Source organism: Catharus ustulatus, chromosome 1 (genome assembly GCF_009819885.2).
Source record: "Catharus ustulatus isolate bCatUst1 chromosome 1, bCatUst1.pri.v2, whole genome shotgun sequence".
Taxonomy (NCBI): domain Eukaryota; kingdom Metazoa; phylum Chordata; class Aves; order Passeriformes; family Turdidae; genus Catharus; species Catharus ustulatus.
In genome coordinates this window covers 149,384,949-149,403,023 of record NC_046221.1, presented here as the reverse complement: position 1 = coordinate 149,403,023, position 18,075 = coordinate 149,384,949, and the positions used below count along the sequence as shown (strand labels likewise).

The window sequence follows — 18,075 nt, the reverse complement described above, 5'->3', positions numbered from 1 at the left end:
GATTTGCATTTTTTTGTGCAGGGTGGAATTAATTAGGTTACAAACAGAACAGTTTTTATTCTCATTGTGCTGTGAAAATAGTCAGTCTTGGTGGATCACATCTATCTTTCTGTGATCTGGAGGATAGGCAAAGAAGTTGTTAGTAGTTGTTTTTTTCAGGTTGGTAACTATGATCCTAGAGGAGCTAGAAAATAGTAGGTGGATATAATCTAGGAGAGAGAATTTTTTTGGTGTCTTGAGGCACACTAAATAAATATAAACCGTAGAGTCAAATTTCTTTCTGAGTTCCCATAGGAGAACTTAGCTTGCAGATGTAGATATTGTAGTGGTTGCAGAGATCACTTATCTTTTAGAAATATTTGGATGTTTTTAAAGATCCCAAGGGAAAATGATCAACATTTTGGCCTCTGCTTTAATTCTGTACCAAGGAATTGCTGTAACTTAGACTCAACATTTTCAATTAAGACTCTAGGATTTAAGATGAATAGATTTTCAAAACAGGCTATGGTTAAAGACCCTTTGCTTCTAAGCCAAGCAAGAGTGAAAGGGAAGCTTTTATTTTGGCTGTACATTGTAGTTTAGGTTTCTATTCAGATCTGTCAAACATTGCACCACTGTATCTGAGCAAAGTTCTTTTGTGCAGGGGAAGTTGGGACCATTAGTTACAATAGCGCTAAAAGTAGCCCAGTTATGCAGGAACATAAATGCAAAAGTCAAGTCATATAAAGGGGAAGTTGCCTCAGGATCCACACATTTTTAAAATCGCTACTATCTGTGTGAGTGCTGAAACGGTGAAGATTTGGGCAGAAAACAAGGACCTGCCATAGTTCTAAATGGGCATTTCTGTTGCATGGTTTGCATTTGTTTTATTTTTTCCTCTGGATGCTTTCCTTATTCTGCTGTCATTAGTCTCTGCCTCATTATATACTCCTAGGGAGTACATCTCTCTTGCTTGTTAGGATGGTGTAGGTGGTAACTTGCAGTGGTACAAAGGACCGAAGGAGAGATAATCAGCTGGATAAGTCATTACTCTGTACAGAGACTGACTTGCTGATTTTTTTGTGCGCAGCTTGCTTATCCCACATTCTTTAACACCTAGAATATTGTAGGAATTGAAAATGTAATAGAAAACCTTCGACTTGTTTGCCTAGAAAGGAAAAAAGTTATGGTTGGATGATGAGCATTTAATAAAATCTTCAAGTTGAGGGTCTTGAATGCTCCGGTGAATCCAGCAGAGCACAGTTCCACATGGTAGCCTGCACTAAATAAATTTATACAGTGCTGCATTCCTCTCATTTTCTTTCTCAAATATCTCACCTTGAATACACATCAAGGTACAAGTGGTTCATTTGCTTTGGTCTGACATAGCTCTGGTTACTACATGGTACTTCTCAGTAGTTAGTGCTAAACATTTGAACCATTGGGTTCTTCTTTCCTAAAGCAGTGTTTCTCATATTTTTTTCCTAGCTGTCCATTGCAATCTGAATCCAAATGGTATTGATCACCCTGTCCCCACAGAAGGTATTAATCTGCAGCTTGAAGGCGAAGGAGTTGATTCACCCACAGTTAAGAGCACTGGTACTCCAAAAGGCCCTGAGTCAAAAGACACACCCAAGAGACAAGTGGAGTCGGAAATATCTAAGGTAGGTGGGATTGCCTTCTTTATTTTGATGAGTCTTTAAGAATTCAGGCTCCTTGAGATTCTGGCTTCTGCTTAAAAAGCATTTATCATCCTGTTAAAGAGATATAAAGAGTGTAAAAATAACAGTCAGAGGAAGTGGATGTTATAGAAGCAGGTATGGCTGTGGAGTTGTAGCATACATATATCTTGGATATTGCACTATTCTTTTATTGCTCTAAATGAAGATAATTAAAATAATGGGATCTCTCTTTTTCAGGCACTATGGAGACTCTTTTTCCAAATAACTTGGGTAATAAACAGAATGGGCACAGATATGTTTTTCTTGAGGTTTTTTTTTTTGTTTGTTTGTTTTTTTGCTTATTTATTTTTACTTGGGGCAGGTAAAGGAGGGGAAAAGTTCTATGGATATATGAATACGTGGACTTTTATATGGGTGATTGCTTTTAATAATCTGTTAACTCATTTTAGGTAAAATACCAGGCAAGTTCTTCCCTATCTGATATGACAGTGAGCAAACACATTTTAGAGATGAGTTCCTAAGAACAAATATGTCTGTTCTTACTCATAAGCTTCTACTTCTTGTATGAGTGCAGCAGACTTGACTACCAAGTACAAGTGTATGTGTATACTCCAGATATTTTGGTATAGGACAATAATTTGTCATACTACATACATTTTTTACTGGAATCACAGGATATTCTGAGTTGGAAAGAACCCCACAAGGATCATCAAATCCAATTCTCGAGTGAATAACCCGTACGGGGATTGAACCCACAAGCTTGGCATTACTAGCACCAGGCTTTAAACAAGGAAGCTGGTCTCAGGGTTAAGGGAAAGATAAGAGAATGTTATAAAATAATTGGGAAACATTCTTTAAAAACCTTATCAGTCTTTTTGATTCTTAAAGGCCTAAAACCAGGGTTTTGGGGGTAATTTCTGCAGAGTGGAAAATTGAGTTGTTACTGAATCTGACACTTTGAGAGTTATTAGAGCAAATAAAATGAGTGGGTTTTTTACAGGTTCAAAAAGGCAATAGAAATTATTTCAATGACTGAACAAATAGGAGTAATTCCTACTGCCAACAGTACAATAAACCTAAAAAATAATGCACATATGGTTGTGATATATTTCACTTTTAGAATAAAATAGTATTAAATGTTTTGAGCAGTTACCCTGACAATAAAGGCTTGGTATGAATTCTCCATTTTAATTTTTATCTAAAATATCTAGTTTAAAATTAATACAATTTAACTCATTTAATTCTGACTTAATGCATGAAACTAGATCCTGCATTACAGGCTTGGAACAATTAAAAAAGCCCTGCTACTTGCAGTTTGTTTGGTAGCCAATTATCAAGCACCTTGCTGATTTGTCATGAACTCTTGGAGAAGAGGTTTTGGGTTACTGCTTTGAAATATCCATTTGGTAGCAAGACCACCAGATTTTGGATGGGTTTTGAGACAAAGCTCAGCTAATAAGGCATTTGCCCAGCTTTTCACAAAGGCAAGCTAAGCCTGCTTATGTTTCAACATCAGCAGATGAAAATCTGCCCCATATTGAAAGCTGAGGAGGTGTGTTAAATCTGGAGATCTTAGAAGCTTGAGAGTGAAGAAGCTAAATGGTGCAATAGGGCTCCCAATTGCGAATGGGCTCACATGTAGTTGGCATGGAATTCAGTCATATCAAACTTGTCTTTGCTTGCAAAGGACTTATCCTTATGAAAAATGAGAGTGAAATACATCAGTGATTTAACATAAGGGAGCCTGTTTTCACTGTCTGAGCTGTGATTGTAGGACTGATGGATATAGAACAGGCTATCCTTGCTGGAGATAGCTGGGGAGGAGGGGAAGTGTGGTGTTCTCAAAGTACTGAAATCAGCTATTGGTTCCCCACATCTGATTGCAGTAGCTTTATTTAGAAAAGTGGGCATGCTTCACATTTAAAAACAAATGAAAAAACTGAATTTTTGCTGAATGGAATAAGCTTAACACAGTAGCATAAAGCAAATGTAACAGGCTATTTTTCTAAATTTATTACTGCCTTGTTAGTAACGTTGTCTTTTATGTGTGTTTTAATTTAATGATGTTTTTCATCTGGATTCATATGTTATAGCCTGAGGTGGCCTGTCTTTTCTGGCTTGTTCTGCCTTAAATATTATTTTACTTTGTCCTTTAACATGTGAATATGGAGTTGGACTTGAGCTTGCGTAGCTTTAAGAGTTGAATTAAGCTACCATTAGGAAACTTTATCCATGCAATCATATATGTACAGTGGAAAGGTGAGCAGGAATTCAGGATAGTACAAATAAAACATTGTGAACAGAGCCATTTGTTTTATATTTCCATTGCACAGTTATTTTTAAAAAGGTTTTCTTTGCAGTCCTATGTATTCAAATAATATCAACATATACCTGATATTCACAGTAGTGAGACCTGTCTTGCACAAAGCAGTGCAATGTATTGAATAGAATTTAAGATGCCCCCTAGGCTCTTGTTCCTGCTTTCAACTTTCTAATTTGTCATCAAGACCACTTCCAGTACTTTAAACATCTGTTTTTGCTGTCCAAAGAAACACTTTCTAATGAAGTGTGTCCTTCCTTTTCTGTCCTCAGCTATGGGATTAAAGAACGATAGTAACTCATGGGTTACAGACAGATTTAAAATTCCTTTTTATGCAGCTACTGTAACATAAATATGGGAGTACAAGTGGGATCTATATTTGGGATGCAGACAACAGAAACTGTAGCTCCAGTGAAGAATCACTCATTTATAAGTTCCTGATGAATATGAAATCTAATATTTATAGGCTGACTGAGGCAGAATTATAATGGGAAATGGAACTATGATGTTAGTCTCCCTCAACTGGTTCCCTAAGGAACCACCTTGTTACAAATATGAGCAAGGCCAAAACCATCAAGATTATTCATAGCTAAATAGATGTCCATAATCTAGCCAGACTCTGATAATGTACAGGATAGAATACCAATTAAGGAAAATACATGAAGTGTAAGAATGCTTCAGTATACACATTTTCTTGATCAGTAACTGATTTTCCAGCATTCCTGATATATAAAAACAATTCAGGTGGTTGAGTGGTCACTTTCACAGAACAGTAAAAGTCACTGGAGAAAAGGATGGGTTTTTAATAAACATTTTTAAAATATAAATTATTTCTTTACCACCACCTATATTTAACCCCTGTTATGTATGTTTTTTGGAATTCTTATCTTTTTTCATTGAAATGCTACTTCTGGCTCTTATGTCTAATCTGTTTGGTTTTAATACCATAGTCACAGGGTAGAGTTCTGTTAAAAACAAGCTAACCAAGGTTTTACAATACTTTTGGAATCCTGTACTTCTCTGAGTATAGGCTTTAACACAAGGCAGTTTTTCTAAGTCGATTCAGAAAATGATTTCTTACAGCAGTATTGACTTCTATCGAGTCCTCCCACATGATGCACTCACAAAACCTTGTTGATGGTGAGAGTGAGACCCAGATTTGGGCCGTCGCTCATTAGGAGGTTATTTATTCAGGGAGTTCTTTCCTACGTAAGGTGTGCATATCTGGTGACACATTTTGTCTCATTATGTGGTAGCAGCAATACCAAATAATAAAAGCTTTTTAATGGCAACTACTGCTGTTAGGCTTTTTATGCTGTGTTAGCAATTGCAGGTTTTTTTATCTGACTCGAGAGAAATTAACAGTCCTTTAAAATGTTCATGAAAACTCTGAAAAGCAACTGGTAAAAAAAGTGAAAATCTTTTATCTTGTCTTCTGTTGGTAAGTGCTATCTAGACACCAGTGGACTATGTTTTGTTGCAGTGTAGCTCATTAGTTCTTTTGGTTGCTTTTGCTTTTTTTAAAAAACCCTTTTTTTAAAAATTACGTTGAACAACACTGAAGGACTGACTGAACTCAGTACCAGAAGGAAAAGAATTCATCTCTGCTTACTAGGCTCAGTTCAGGAATGACTGGGGTGGAAAGAGCTCCTCTGGCTTCCCTGGGAGGGATCTGCTCTGATCAGAAAGTATTTGGGAGGGGTGAAGAGTGTCAAGCGTGTGGTGAAAACTGAGCACCAAAAGAGTAAGGCTTTTGAGTGACAAAAGTGTTCTAGAATTCCTAGAAATATTAAAATTTTGTCAGTTATTTAAATGAAAAAAATGTCCTGGTATTGTTCTCTAACAAGAGATTAGGAAAAGTAATGTTCTTGAAGAATTCTCCAGTTTTTAATCAGTGGCTTCTGCTTCACAGTGTTTATCCTTTTTGGTCAAGCTTATCAAATGGGTTGGATGAGAAAAGGTGTATTAGACCAGTCTGGGTGAGGCTCTAAGCAACCCCCACAGCAGGGGGTTGGAACTATATGATTATTATGGTCCCTTTCAACTCAAACCATTATATGATTCCTTCCAACCATCCCCAAACCCCCACTTTTTTTTTTTAATCTTTTTTTTGCAGTTGAGAAACACCAGTGCCACTAAACTGGGGCTATGAGGTTTTACCATTTTGTGTTGTCTTCCTATTGTCTTCCTCTTGTGAGACTTCAAGATGGTCACAGGATATGGGAAAAATAACCCAGATTGAACTGATTAGAATTAATAGACATTTTTCTCTTCAGCAAAACCCCAGCTGAGCTGTTTAGCTCCTCCAGATTCTGCTTTAAAATTGTGTGTCAGGATGTTTGAATTGCAGATCTCTGTGTGCTTCTGAGTGAGGTGCTGACCCTGGATGGAGAAATGTTACTTTACTGATAGGTAGTTTACTTTTCTTAGCTTACTTCTGTGGAAAAGTAGTTAACAGGTTACCAGTGTCCACATCAGATCAACACAGTGAAAGTCAATTGATATGGTGTGAATGTGATTTTTATTTTTCCTCTCCCAATTCTGATATTCTGAGATAGTGACAATTTTTGTCAAAAAATTACAAAAAAGAGTAAAAGACGCACTTATTGCATTGGGTCTTCTTTATGACTAACAGAAATAGGCACAGAATCTCAGTATAAAATGTCTGAAGTAGGTTTAAAAATATTTGGTAAATGTTGCTATCACACAGCTGAAATAATTGCACTTCAGGACAATGTACATTTCTAGTGCCTCATTCTGGGATTATTACTAATACACAATAGTTAGTGTGCCTGCTTCTATCTTCATGTTTAATGCACTTTTTCTTGTGTTGCATGGTTATAAGTATCTATGTAAATCTGTGGCTGAATTGCCTGATGTGCATACATCCCTTCCTCTCTCAGCCTGTCATTCACATTTGTTGTGACCTCTGGCTGAAGCCTGAAGTTTCAGAACCATGCAGTGAACAAACCTCTTATCCTGAGCTGTGAAGCAGCAGTGCTGGGTGACTTTGTGCATTTCAAGCCACCGAGAGTGATGTTTTGTTTATCATTCTGGGATTTCATGGGAGTGAATGAAATGCTAAAGTAACCCTGTAGTGCAAAATACAGCTGCTTAGTTCAGAATCCACACTCTCATAACCAAGGAAAAAAAAGAAACATCTCTCTCTTGGGATCCTGTAAGCCAGTTTACCACAGGAGGACAAATGTCTGATTCAAAATCCAATTACATTCTTGTTGTAGCATGATTTTTGCCGTTGCCGTATCATCCATTCTTGCTATAAATAGTTTAATATGAAGGTCCACATTTTTACAGCAGGATTTCTCCATTCAGCATAAAAGATCTGGCTTTTCCTATTCATTCTGTTCACAATGACTGCATGCCTGGGGATTCTGAATAATGTCATCTCCCCTGACAGCCTCCATTTGGAAGTGGGAGATCTCATCAAGTTAATGTGTTGTGCTCTGTCCAGGACAGTGAGGGAAAGGAAGGGCAGGTGGAAAGGACCATTTTGTGTCCTTCTCCTTTGCCCCTTATCAAAGTGGGATTATTTTCCTATTGGTTTTCTCTTCACAGGAAATCAAAATAATGTACTCAGAATAATTTTTAGTTGTTTAGGTGATGTAAGTAGAATAGGTGAAGTTTATTCACAAAGATATTTTTCATTGACCTTCCAAACAAAAGGCCTTTATGAAGTTCACCTGCATAAGCATGCTTTATTTATGGCTTCAGTCCATCAGGTGATATTAGGAAGAGGAATTTGCTAGGCTTTTTACAGGTGGATTTTTTAACAGTTGGACTGTTACTTTCAGAAAAAAATCAAGGATGAAAACATTTTTGGAAGTTGCATGCACGCAAGTACTTGCATGTGGAGGACGTCAAGGTGTTGGCCCCTGGGAAGCAGTGCAGTCTGTGACCCTGAGGTGTGCTCGGGGCTGCACAAATGCACAGCAGCGGGGCAGCTTCTGCTGCAGAGAGACAGCCCTTGTATAGGGCTGCCTTGAGCAGATGGTTACAAAGAGGCAGCTGAGAGAGCATAAGGAGGGAAGTGTAGTCTGATCTGGCTCCTGTTGTCCTGTGAAAACTATCAATGTGAAATTTGTGTTCTTCCCCATTACACTAGTGTGAAAAGGAACAGCAATTGCAGTACGTATTAGCAAACATAAGCAGTAAAAAGCTGTGGTAGTACTCTAGATATAAGTGGGATAGCTTAATACTATACACACATGTATACACAGACACCTTATTTAAAACAATTTCACTTTGGGAGAAAGAGAAATGTAGGTAAAAAGATGGAGCAGCTTTTAGAGGAAAAAGCAATTCCATACAGCATGTGGATGCATAATGTACTTACAGTGCCAGTGCTGCTGCTTGCCTCATTGTGAAGCTGTTTCACAAAGTCATCTAAACCCTCTGCTTCCACTTTGAAGCTACTTTAAGGGCTTCAAAAATAAAGCAGTATTTTAATGACAGAGGTGCCTTGATGGGGGTGGAAAAATATAGAATTCCCTGGTCGAGAAAATAATAGCATTATGATTAGACGGATTACAAAATGTACTATGGAACCAATTTAGCCTTTAAAATGGCAAATGCTCCACTGCTGACACCACAGGTCTGCAAATGGTGTATTTCACCTGAGTTATAACTCATAAATATAATTTAATAAAAGTACAGCAATTTCATGATTATAAGCCGCACCATTTTGACTAAAATTTTGGTGTGAACCCGAAGTGCGGCTTATAATCAGGTGCGGCTTATATATGGACAAAGAACAAAAAGTTACTGTTTTAGTTTGGAGGACAGGTGTCTGCTGAGAAAGGCAGGAGCTTCTCTTTGAAATGGAGAATGTAAACCCCCTCTCTCCAAATTATTATAATTTTGAAATCAAGGGGCTTTCGGGCAAAAATATGGGAATTAGGAATAACAGTTCTTTTCTAGGGAAATTAAAATAGAAATACAGTACTACAAAGAAACAAACTCCAAACCCTGACAAAGTCAGAGTACAACCTGACACCCCGTCAGGCAGGGTGTTGGTAGCAGTCCCATTAAATGGTGGCTGCATCCTCCTGCAGTGACAGATGTGATTCAGTTGGAGCAGTGCTCCTGTACAAGGTGCAGTTTCCCTCCAGAGATCCAGTGGGAATGTGGAGAAATCTGGTTTTCCTCTGGAGTCCAGTGGAGAAAGGGGCTCCCTTAGTGTCCCCAAACCTCTGTTTTTATCTTGGTAAGAAATGTTGGGCTCTTCCCCCTGGCTGGAGCAACTTCCAGTGGGATGCAGTAATTTTATCAGTCACACAGTGGGACTCAATGGGCCATTAGCAGAAAATGACTTGCTGGAGGAAGGATGGGTTGTGAAAAGGTAAAGAACAATGCCCTGCCTGGTTTCAATGGATGTCCCATTAGCAGAATATCTGCTGTTGAGATAAGGATCACTACCCCCACCCTGAACAGATGGTCATAAAATAGATACCTTTTATCACACTCTGTATTGTAACCCGAGACAGTTGCTGACATCCAGAGGTGTGGCTTATAATCAGGTGCGGCTTATAATTATGAAATTACTGTATTTTAATTGTCTGCCTCATGTATTTTCTGGCAGTTGCTGTAGTCACTATAGAATAATAGAACAGTTTGTTTTGGAAGTGACCATAAAGATGATCTTGTTCCAGCCACCCTGGCATGGGCAGGGACACCTTTCGCTAGACCAAGGTGCTCAGAGCTCCTTCCAGCCTGGCCTTGAACACTTCTGGGGATGGGCATACACAGCTTCTCTGGGCAATATGTTCCAGTGCCTCACCACCCTTACAGTAATTTTTTTTTCTAATATATAATCTAAACCTATTGTTTTTTAATTTGAAACCATTCTTCCTTGTCCTGTCATTACATGTCCTCGTGAAAAGTCTCCATCTTCTGTGTAGACTCTTTTCAGGTACTGGAAGGCTGCAATCAGGTCACACAGAGCCTTCTCTTATTCAGGCTGAATAATCCCAATAATCTCTCAGCCTTACCTCATAGGAGAGGTGCTTAATCCTGCTAATCATCTTGGTGACCTCCTCTGGACTCACTTCAACAGGTCCACGTCCTTCTGTGTTGGGGACCCCAGAGCTGGATGCAGCACTGCAGGCAGGGCCTCACCAGAGTGGAGTAGAGGGGCAGAATCACCTCCACCTTTCTCTACAAGTCAAAATTTTTTTCCTTTCCATTTCAAAAAATAATGCAGTTGTGGAGAACTGGGAGTGAGAAGTGTGATAGTGACAAAAGGAGTGTGGGACTGTAGCCCTGATAATGTGTGGAAGGAGCTTCTTGGGTTATCAGCTCTAAAAAGGGGAGGAATAGAAGAGTCTGGAAGAGGATGGCCTGAGGCAGAGTGAGGTCTGTCTGCCTGAGTTTCCCTGGGTAGAGTTCAGTTTGCTGATGAGGGTAACTTAAATTACATGTCTCTGTGTAAGCTAGGTGTGTAAACTCCTCTTTCATTTGGTGGAATCGAGACAGCGTGCTCAGAGGAGCACAGAGAGGGATCAGCCTTGGTCTGAACACCCCTTACCTGAAGCTGTCTACATTTTGGGGATTGTTTTGACACTTGAGTTTACATGTTTGGATCTCAAACTCAGTTCTTTCCTCTACCTTACTGGCTAACCAGCCAGTTTGATATTGAAATGGTTATCCATGTCTGACAGAGTTGAAACTTTGCATTAGGAGACTGTTTCAGAAGCTGCATTTACCTCAAAACTTACTCTTTGGACAATTAGAATAGACTACTCACATATATGTGGTTATGTTCAAAATTATATTCTGGCAAGCAAATACTGTGCAATCTGAAAAAAAAGAGTCTTACCTTTTGGATTAAAAGCAAATTATTGGAGTGTGTGTGTTTCATTTTTTCCCTCTTCGTTTAATTGGTCTTGGACTTTTAGAAGCCTGTTGTGCCTCTCTAGAAGTGAAGCTCTTGCTGTCTGCTCAGCTTACCCAAATATAGAAGAATACAACTGTTAAAACTATTGTTTCAGTAGAAATCTGAGATATGTAATAAATGTGCTACCAAAATTTTGTCCCTTGCATGTGTATGTATGTTTAATTGATTGTTCAGGTCAGGCTGTCTGAGAGTAACAAATGCAGCAGCACATTTGCTGCTGTTCCCATTCTTCTCCATGGGACAGATTCTCAAGCTGTTTTCTATGGTTGGTAATGGTAAAGGCACTGGTGCTTTGTCTTTGTCATGCCTCTGGTTTTGATTGAAAGTTTTTGGTGGATGGAGACTGAAGTAAATTGGTGTTTTGCTCTGAGGGCCTCTAGGCCTTGCAGAAGTGCCAACAATAATGATCCCTGATGTCAGGAAGGATTTTCAGTATTCTCTCGTGTCATACTTTGCAAATACAAGTTCTTTTTAGCTATTTCTGAATGTGGACTTCAGTCAGAAGTGTTTTGTTTTTTATCTAAATTCTAGTCAACTGCAAATTATTGTGTTGCTGATGTACCACTGCAGGGAGCAGGAAACCTACTCTCAAATGTTAAAGCATGCCTTTTCTGTGATACTATGTACCATCTGTGGGGCAAGCAGAAAATAAGGCAAATGTTGTGTTTAATGAAAGACGATTCTTCCCTTTTCCTTTTTAGTTTTTTTTTGTACCAACTCATTTGTGAGTAGAGTGGCTGTAATACCAATAAGTGAAACTTTGATGTAGTGATTCAGCCTGGGGATGGCTTTAAGTGCCTGTGTCCTACTTCTAGTTTTTCTGTGCTTCTGGTAATGTTTGTTGATGGTGTGCTTTTATATTGTCATTAGCTGCTCTTGGAATTCACAGTTAGTTCAAAAATGAGCATGATGTCCAAGTATGACAAACACTTAAACTGAAAGAAGCATTGCAAGTGTACAATGAGAGGGCAGACAGAGGAAGCTGTACAATAGCATGTTTCTTTGCATTTGGGAGGTGCTAATGTGCAGCTGAGGCCTTTGGCACTTGTGGTGAGGAAACTTTTCTGAGCAGCCAGGATCCACTCTTGGAGTCACACTAGCAGGACCTGAGCTGGGACCAAGGCCCCTTCACAGCCACATCCCCCACATTGAGATGGTCAGATGAGGTTTCCTTACAGCCCCGACCCTGGCTTTTCCATAGCAGAGTCTCAGACATCCGGTTACTTAAAATAATTTCTTCATGGTGCAATAACAAAATAACAACTCGAGCTGCTGCTCCTTGGGAAGGAGCCCAAACAAAGGAAACCCTGGGCTTTTGTGTCTTTATGGTATAAACCGTGGAAAGTCTGGGCTCTTCCTGCTGAGTCACCGTCCTATGTCTCTGAGTCCCCTGGCTGGTGCCACAGGTCCCTGGCCCTTTGCTTTGCAAAGAGTCTGTGCCTGTTCTCAGGCTCTTGCCTCAGGCTCCTGCTACCCAGAACTCCACCTGCAGCTCTCACTGCAGCTGCTCACTGAGCTACCTGTACTGAATGTATTCCTGAACACTTGGAAAAGGCAAATACTGTTGGGAATAGTGGCATGAAACATCACAAGTAAATTCCCTTTTAGAGATTAGGGCATGTGTATCCAATTCTATCAACAAATCAAGAGTTTAAGAAGAGAAAAGAGATTACGTTTTAGGTTTTTTACTTACATTAGCTTTGAACTGTCTCTTGGTCTGTTTGTGTAAACTTGTGGTGCTTTCCTATTCTCTGAATATTCCAGCTGCCTTCTTCAGTCTGCCATCCCTGTCAGACCCTACAGATTGACACATAGCCGTCTCTTGCCTGCCAGTTCTGTCTCCACTTTATCTGCCAAGCTGATTTTGTTACCCCTAAAGCCTCATCTACACCCCTGTGGAGAGCAAAGAGTTTACTTGAGTCAGGGTTAGCTACAACAGTTAAGACTAACATAATATTCACTCTTGCTTTGCAAACTGTTGCCTAAAATGGGACATGCTGATCCTCATTCCTGTGGTGCAGTGCTGCTAAATCCCACCATCTATGCCTGATTCAGAATGAATAACCAGCAGAATGTGGCTTCCCACAGTCTTACTGTGAATGTGCACTGGGAGAAGCTCAACATGGGTTTCAAGAGGCAGCTGTGCCCATCTCATGTCCCTGAGCAGCTCACAGATGTGACCCTTCTTGCAACCTCAAGAGCTGCAGTAGAAGCAGTGAGTGTGCAACCCTGGCTGCTGGGGAGATGGGCAGCTCTTTGGGTTACAGGAAGCTGTTATATTGGCCATTTTTGCTAATGTAAATATTGCATTTCCTGCTCTCACAACTGCTAGCAGTCCCTAAATGGTCGGCAGCATCAATTCTTCCATCTCCCTTACCTCCTAGTTCCTTACCCAGAGATCATAGTTATAAACTCATAGAGGCTGTTGCCAGAAGATTTCCTAGAATGAATTGGTAGAATGACTGTTTCTAATTCTACCAAGGTCTAGGAATTAATATTGTGTTGATGCATCAAGCTGCACTTCTTGGGTTAAATGTGTCTTTAACATGGATATCTAAAAATAGAAAACCTTCAACACTGAACAAGATGGAGTTACTGCATATCTTGAGGCCTTTTTTCTGTCTTTAACAAAGAAAATCTCATAAGTGGGTATTATGTTCTACCAATTTTCCTTTTTCCTCTAATGTCTGTAAGTGCATCCATCAAATACTGATGACTTTGCTGACCTAGACACCCTCTACTTTTTTTGCCTTTTTTTCCCCTTGCTTTAAACAAAAGCATGACAATAGAGTCTGTACCTAATGGTTTTAGAACTGCTATTAATACATCTTTTATTCAAGGCTGATTGCTTTCAATCTTAGAAGTATGCTTTAGATTGTGAAAGATGTTGTGAATGTCTTTTCATTATCAAAGGGCAGATGCGACTGAACTTCAGCGCACCTATGCTGAAAATAGTCTTCTATCTAAATAAAGCTTATGATAGATTTGAAGATGTATTTTAAAATAATCAATATTCTTATTGAGTAAATGGAAAAAAATTTTTCTGGAGGTAAAGGCTATCACAATAGTATGCTCTCCTTCAGATATGACTGTCTCAAAGTTACTTCTCTTTTAGTAAGTTGGGATTTTTGCATTTATTTTTAGGTTTGTCCTGACAAGCAAATAGCTTAATTGTCAACATTTCAGCATTAGGTGGTAATATGTGAAGTTAATGAGGAAAACTGAGATTGTTATTCACTTACTAAACTTTCCTAAAGCCTTTATTGTTGACTGTGGAAGAAGAATCTGAAGTGCTTGTTAAGGTTCATGCTTATTTAACTGTCACCATGGATTTCTTTTTCTGTAGGGAAGGCCACTTCATGGCTTGCAAACTGTAGTTAATGGTCCATAGTGACTGGTGGCAGATTATTTTGGAAAAGTTTTTTGCCTGAATAATTATCAGCTTTTTTTTTCCTAGCTGCTGTTTCATGTTCCCTTACTCTCTGTTGAAATAATTTAGTACTGGAAGGTCTTAATTTTTAAAAAGTATTTTTTTAAGGGGAGAAAAAAATAAAGAGCAGTGCCAAATAAAATGCTTAGATCAGGTAATGTTAATTAAACTGTCAAATTCAGATGAAATTCTATTAGTTGTGTGTGTCCATTGTACATACTGTGCCTTCTGCTGTTTGCTCTGAAGAAAGCAGTGTAAGGTACTCCTATCTGTTTGGTTTTGGTGGTTTCTTTTGTTTTGGTTTGGGTTTTTTCCTATTGACCTTTTATTCCCTGCTCTGATTTCCAGATTCCAAAGAACACAAAAATGCTGATATAAGCCAAAAAGTAGTATAATTGAAAAGGAAGTTGTCTTAACTTTTGATTCAAAAAGAGTACTGTACAGTGTAGTCAGGTTATGTGAGCAGGGCTGACTTTTTGGGGAAAAAAATCCATACCAGAGTGCATGCTGTTATTGTGCTCTGCAGTATTTTATGCAAAATACTAAGTGATATCTAAAACCATGAAATAAACTGAACAGATGAAATTGAATTTGAAAATTAAGCTAGCTTCTCTATGCAAGGCACAGTGATGACAAATAAAACTGGGTCATTGTTGATGAAATTTTTATTTAACTCTTTCCTGCGTGTTCATCACCTTCTTTCTCCCAGAACCCTCTCCCATGGTTAGGTTTTTATTCTGGATTTGTGGATTGTTGTGTTGTCAGGTCCACATTCACCTGTTGTGGGTTTTTTTGGTTTGGTTTGGTTTGGTTTGGTTTTTCTTGTGTTTGGTTGTTTTAGTTTAGTTTGGTTTTGGTTTTTTTTTTTGGCTTCTACAAGACTGGAGACCAGATGGGATGCAATGGAAGTGTGTCCTAGCTGAACTAAGCTGATGATGGAGATGGTGGAGCACCCCATTTAATGATGTAGCACATTTCAGTCCCCAGCCCCTGCTTGCTCTCATTTTACTGAGTTGGCAGCTCAGCTCTGACTTCAGTGAGTTGATCAGTTTTTCATCCACTGGAATTATCTCATTCTGGCTTCTGTTAACAATAGGGTGCTCTGTACTGGTGGATCAAGATCAACCAATGGGAGCTGTCCGCTTTGGCAACATTTCCTTGTTAATTTGACTTATTTTAATTACTTTGCCCTGCTGGCAGTAGTTAAGGAGAATACTGCTTTGCTGTTTTTGCTGCTGAGAGGAAACTCTTTGTAAGTGCAATCTAAATAGAGCTAGTAGGTGACTGAATCAGGTTTGGAGGATGAACAGGGGTATCAGTCTTAATAGAAGTAATGTTAATAGCCAAATGTATTTTGATTTTGCATCATTTCACCATCTTTACCAAATACCTAATCCAGAACAGGTGAGAGTTGGATGATGTTACAATGAAACTTTGACAATATTTTTTATTCATAGAAATGTATCTGCCTTCTGCATCCAATGTTACAATTATGTGGACAATATAATGGGAAACAGTGGGCTTATCCATCTCATACACTTGAATATGTGATTGAGCTCAAAGTATCGAAAGAAAAGGCCAAGGAAAGCATAGGCTGCCTGCAGGGATAGGGGTTGCATGGTGGAGATCGGACAAGGTAGCAGGTTATGGGCAGCCAGAGGGAATTTGACTGCAGAGAATGAAATATAGTACAAAGGAAGAATAATTTCTAGGGCAAGTCTGAATATCCCACAGTATTTATAAATCTTAGAATTGAGGAGGAGGTAAAAAAAAGGAAATTGTTACTGCTGCATGCAAATACACAAGAAGAATAAAGCTTCTGTGCTGACATAAGCAATTAGGACTATGAAACAAGGCAGAACTTCAAATTTTTCTGTCTACTAGAAAGTTCCTCTCATAGTTTTGTTAATTGTTATTAATCTGTCACATATATAAACAGATTGACTGCAGCCTCTCCCTTGGCAAAGCTCCTATCAGATGTTTTTCTTTTAATCCTGGTCTAAATAGATTGACAAGGATCATTGTGTGAGAACAGTAAATTGAATTTCATTGACTTTTGAAATCAGCATGAAATATAAGAATGTAACTGATGAGCTTGATCTGTTATTGATGTTTTAATCAGTGAAGCAATACAAAGCAAAAACCAAATGTAGATATTTCTTCTCTACTTTCACTTTTGAGATTAATAATCACATGTGCTTTTTATGATCATTAGTAAAAGTCTTTAAGACCAGTGAATTTTGTTAGAAAAGTTAATCTGGTTCTCTGGTTTCCTGGTTTTATGCTCTTGAAGCATATATATATTATATATATATAAATATACACACATATACATGTATATATATATATATTTATAAAGGATTTAGCACTTACACTGTTGCAATGCAAATCTCACATGGTAAGTAATTGTGATAGTGCTAGCAAGTACTTTCAGATTATGTGCCACAGTACTTCAGTGCTTCTTATGTGCACCTGCTATTTGTGTAATAAATTGTAATTTTGTGTAGTAAAATAATAAAAGGTTATAGTCCTGTGTTCCAAGAAATAAAACAGCAGCAGGATAAAAGTGAGGAAGAAGCATCCATCTCCATGTAATCTTTTCCATGAGAACATAGAAGGTTATTTCATTACATGAAGAAAACCTTCAGAGGAGATTACTTCTCATCTGGGGACAGTTCAAATGTTTTTGGCTTAAGTGTGGAAAAACCTTTTTGACTATGGAGGTTTTTGGAAGTGTCCTCATAAACAGCTGGTAATAACATATTACCATATAATTGTACAGTGATGGTACAGCAACTGTGTACAAGACATGATCATCTCCATGTGGGAAACTTGAATCACAAGGTGAAATGAGAAAGAAATGGGAAGGTGGAGGGGCTGGCTGTGCTACTGTGTCTCAGAGCAGTTGGGCTCTGGTGAGCGACGAGCAGAACAGCTTAAATGTATTAGATGAGACAGAGCAGGTGAGAAAGAAAATGTGAGAAGTACTGCACACCTCTTAGATAAAGCTGAATTCCTAAAAGCTGAAAGACACTGGAATGCAGTGCCTTGCTGAACTCTGGGGCTGTCGAAGTGCTGCCTGTCAGTAGATGGTGCTCTTTATATCAGCTATTTACTGTTGCTGCCTGTGTTTGGCTGTGTTTTCATTTAAAAGGTCTGGTAACATTCTTTAGCAGTTCATTTCTCTGCATTCTGATGTGTGGGAGATTAGAAAATGGAGTCTTTTGAGGGACTGCCGAAACAAACAAAAATAAAGAAAAAAGTGTTTTCTAGGTGCCTTTGAAACATCCTCCATGCTTGAATTTTTTCAACAACTTTTGCTTGTATTTGTGTACTGTTTTGAATTTGTAGAAATTTAGAAACTTCCAGCATAAAACCCTTGAACAGACATTGTGGATTGGAGAATATATCGCAGACTAATTCAGTTTGGCAACTGACCTGTAAAACACTGCAATAATGTGGCTAAAATAAAATTGCAAAGCAGATTTGTCAATCCACTTGTGATTTTTAAGTTTTCTTTTGCGTGTTTACTTTGTAGTTTCACCTGCTGTTTCAGGATAGATTGGAGGAAGTTTATTTTTAAATGTAATGCTTCTTAGAAAAGACTTAAATGAATCAGTGCAACTGTGAGTTTTACCTGGAGTCATTTATGCATCAGTAATTGGATGGATATAAAAACCTGCATAAAAATGAAGATTTCCTTATTAATGTGATGATTGGAGTATTTTTGGACCTGTCTGTATATCTTATT

The 18,075-nt window shown here is 38.5% G+C and overlaps 1 protein-coding gene across 1 annotated transcript in view; it reads left to right on the top strand.

The window, feature by feature from the left end:
• SAMD12 (sterile alpha motif domain containing 12) overlaps positions 1 to 18,075 on the top strand; it is a 174,912-nt gene that overhangs the window by 16,191 nt on the left and 140,646 nt on the right. The window contains exon 2 of the mRNA XM_033067301.1: positions 1,468 to 1,643. Within this exon, the coding sequence (XP_032923192.1) occupies positions 1,468 to 1,643 (176 nt within the window). The remainder of the gene's footprint in view (positions 1 to 1,467; positions 1,644 to 18,075) is intronic.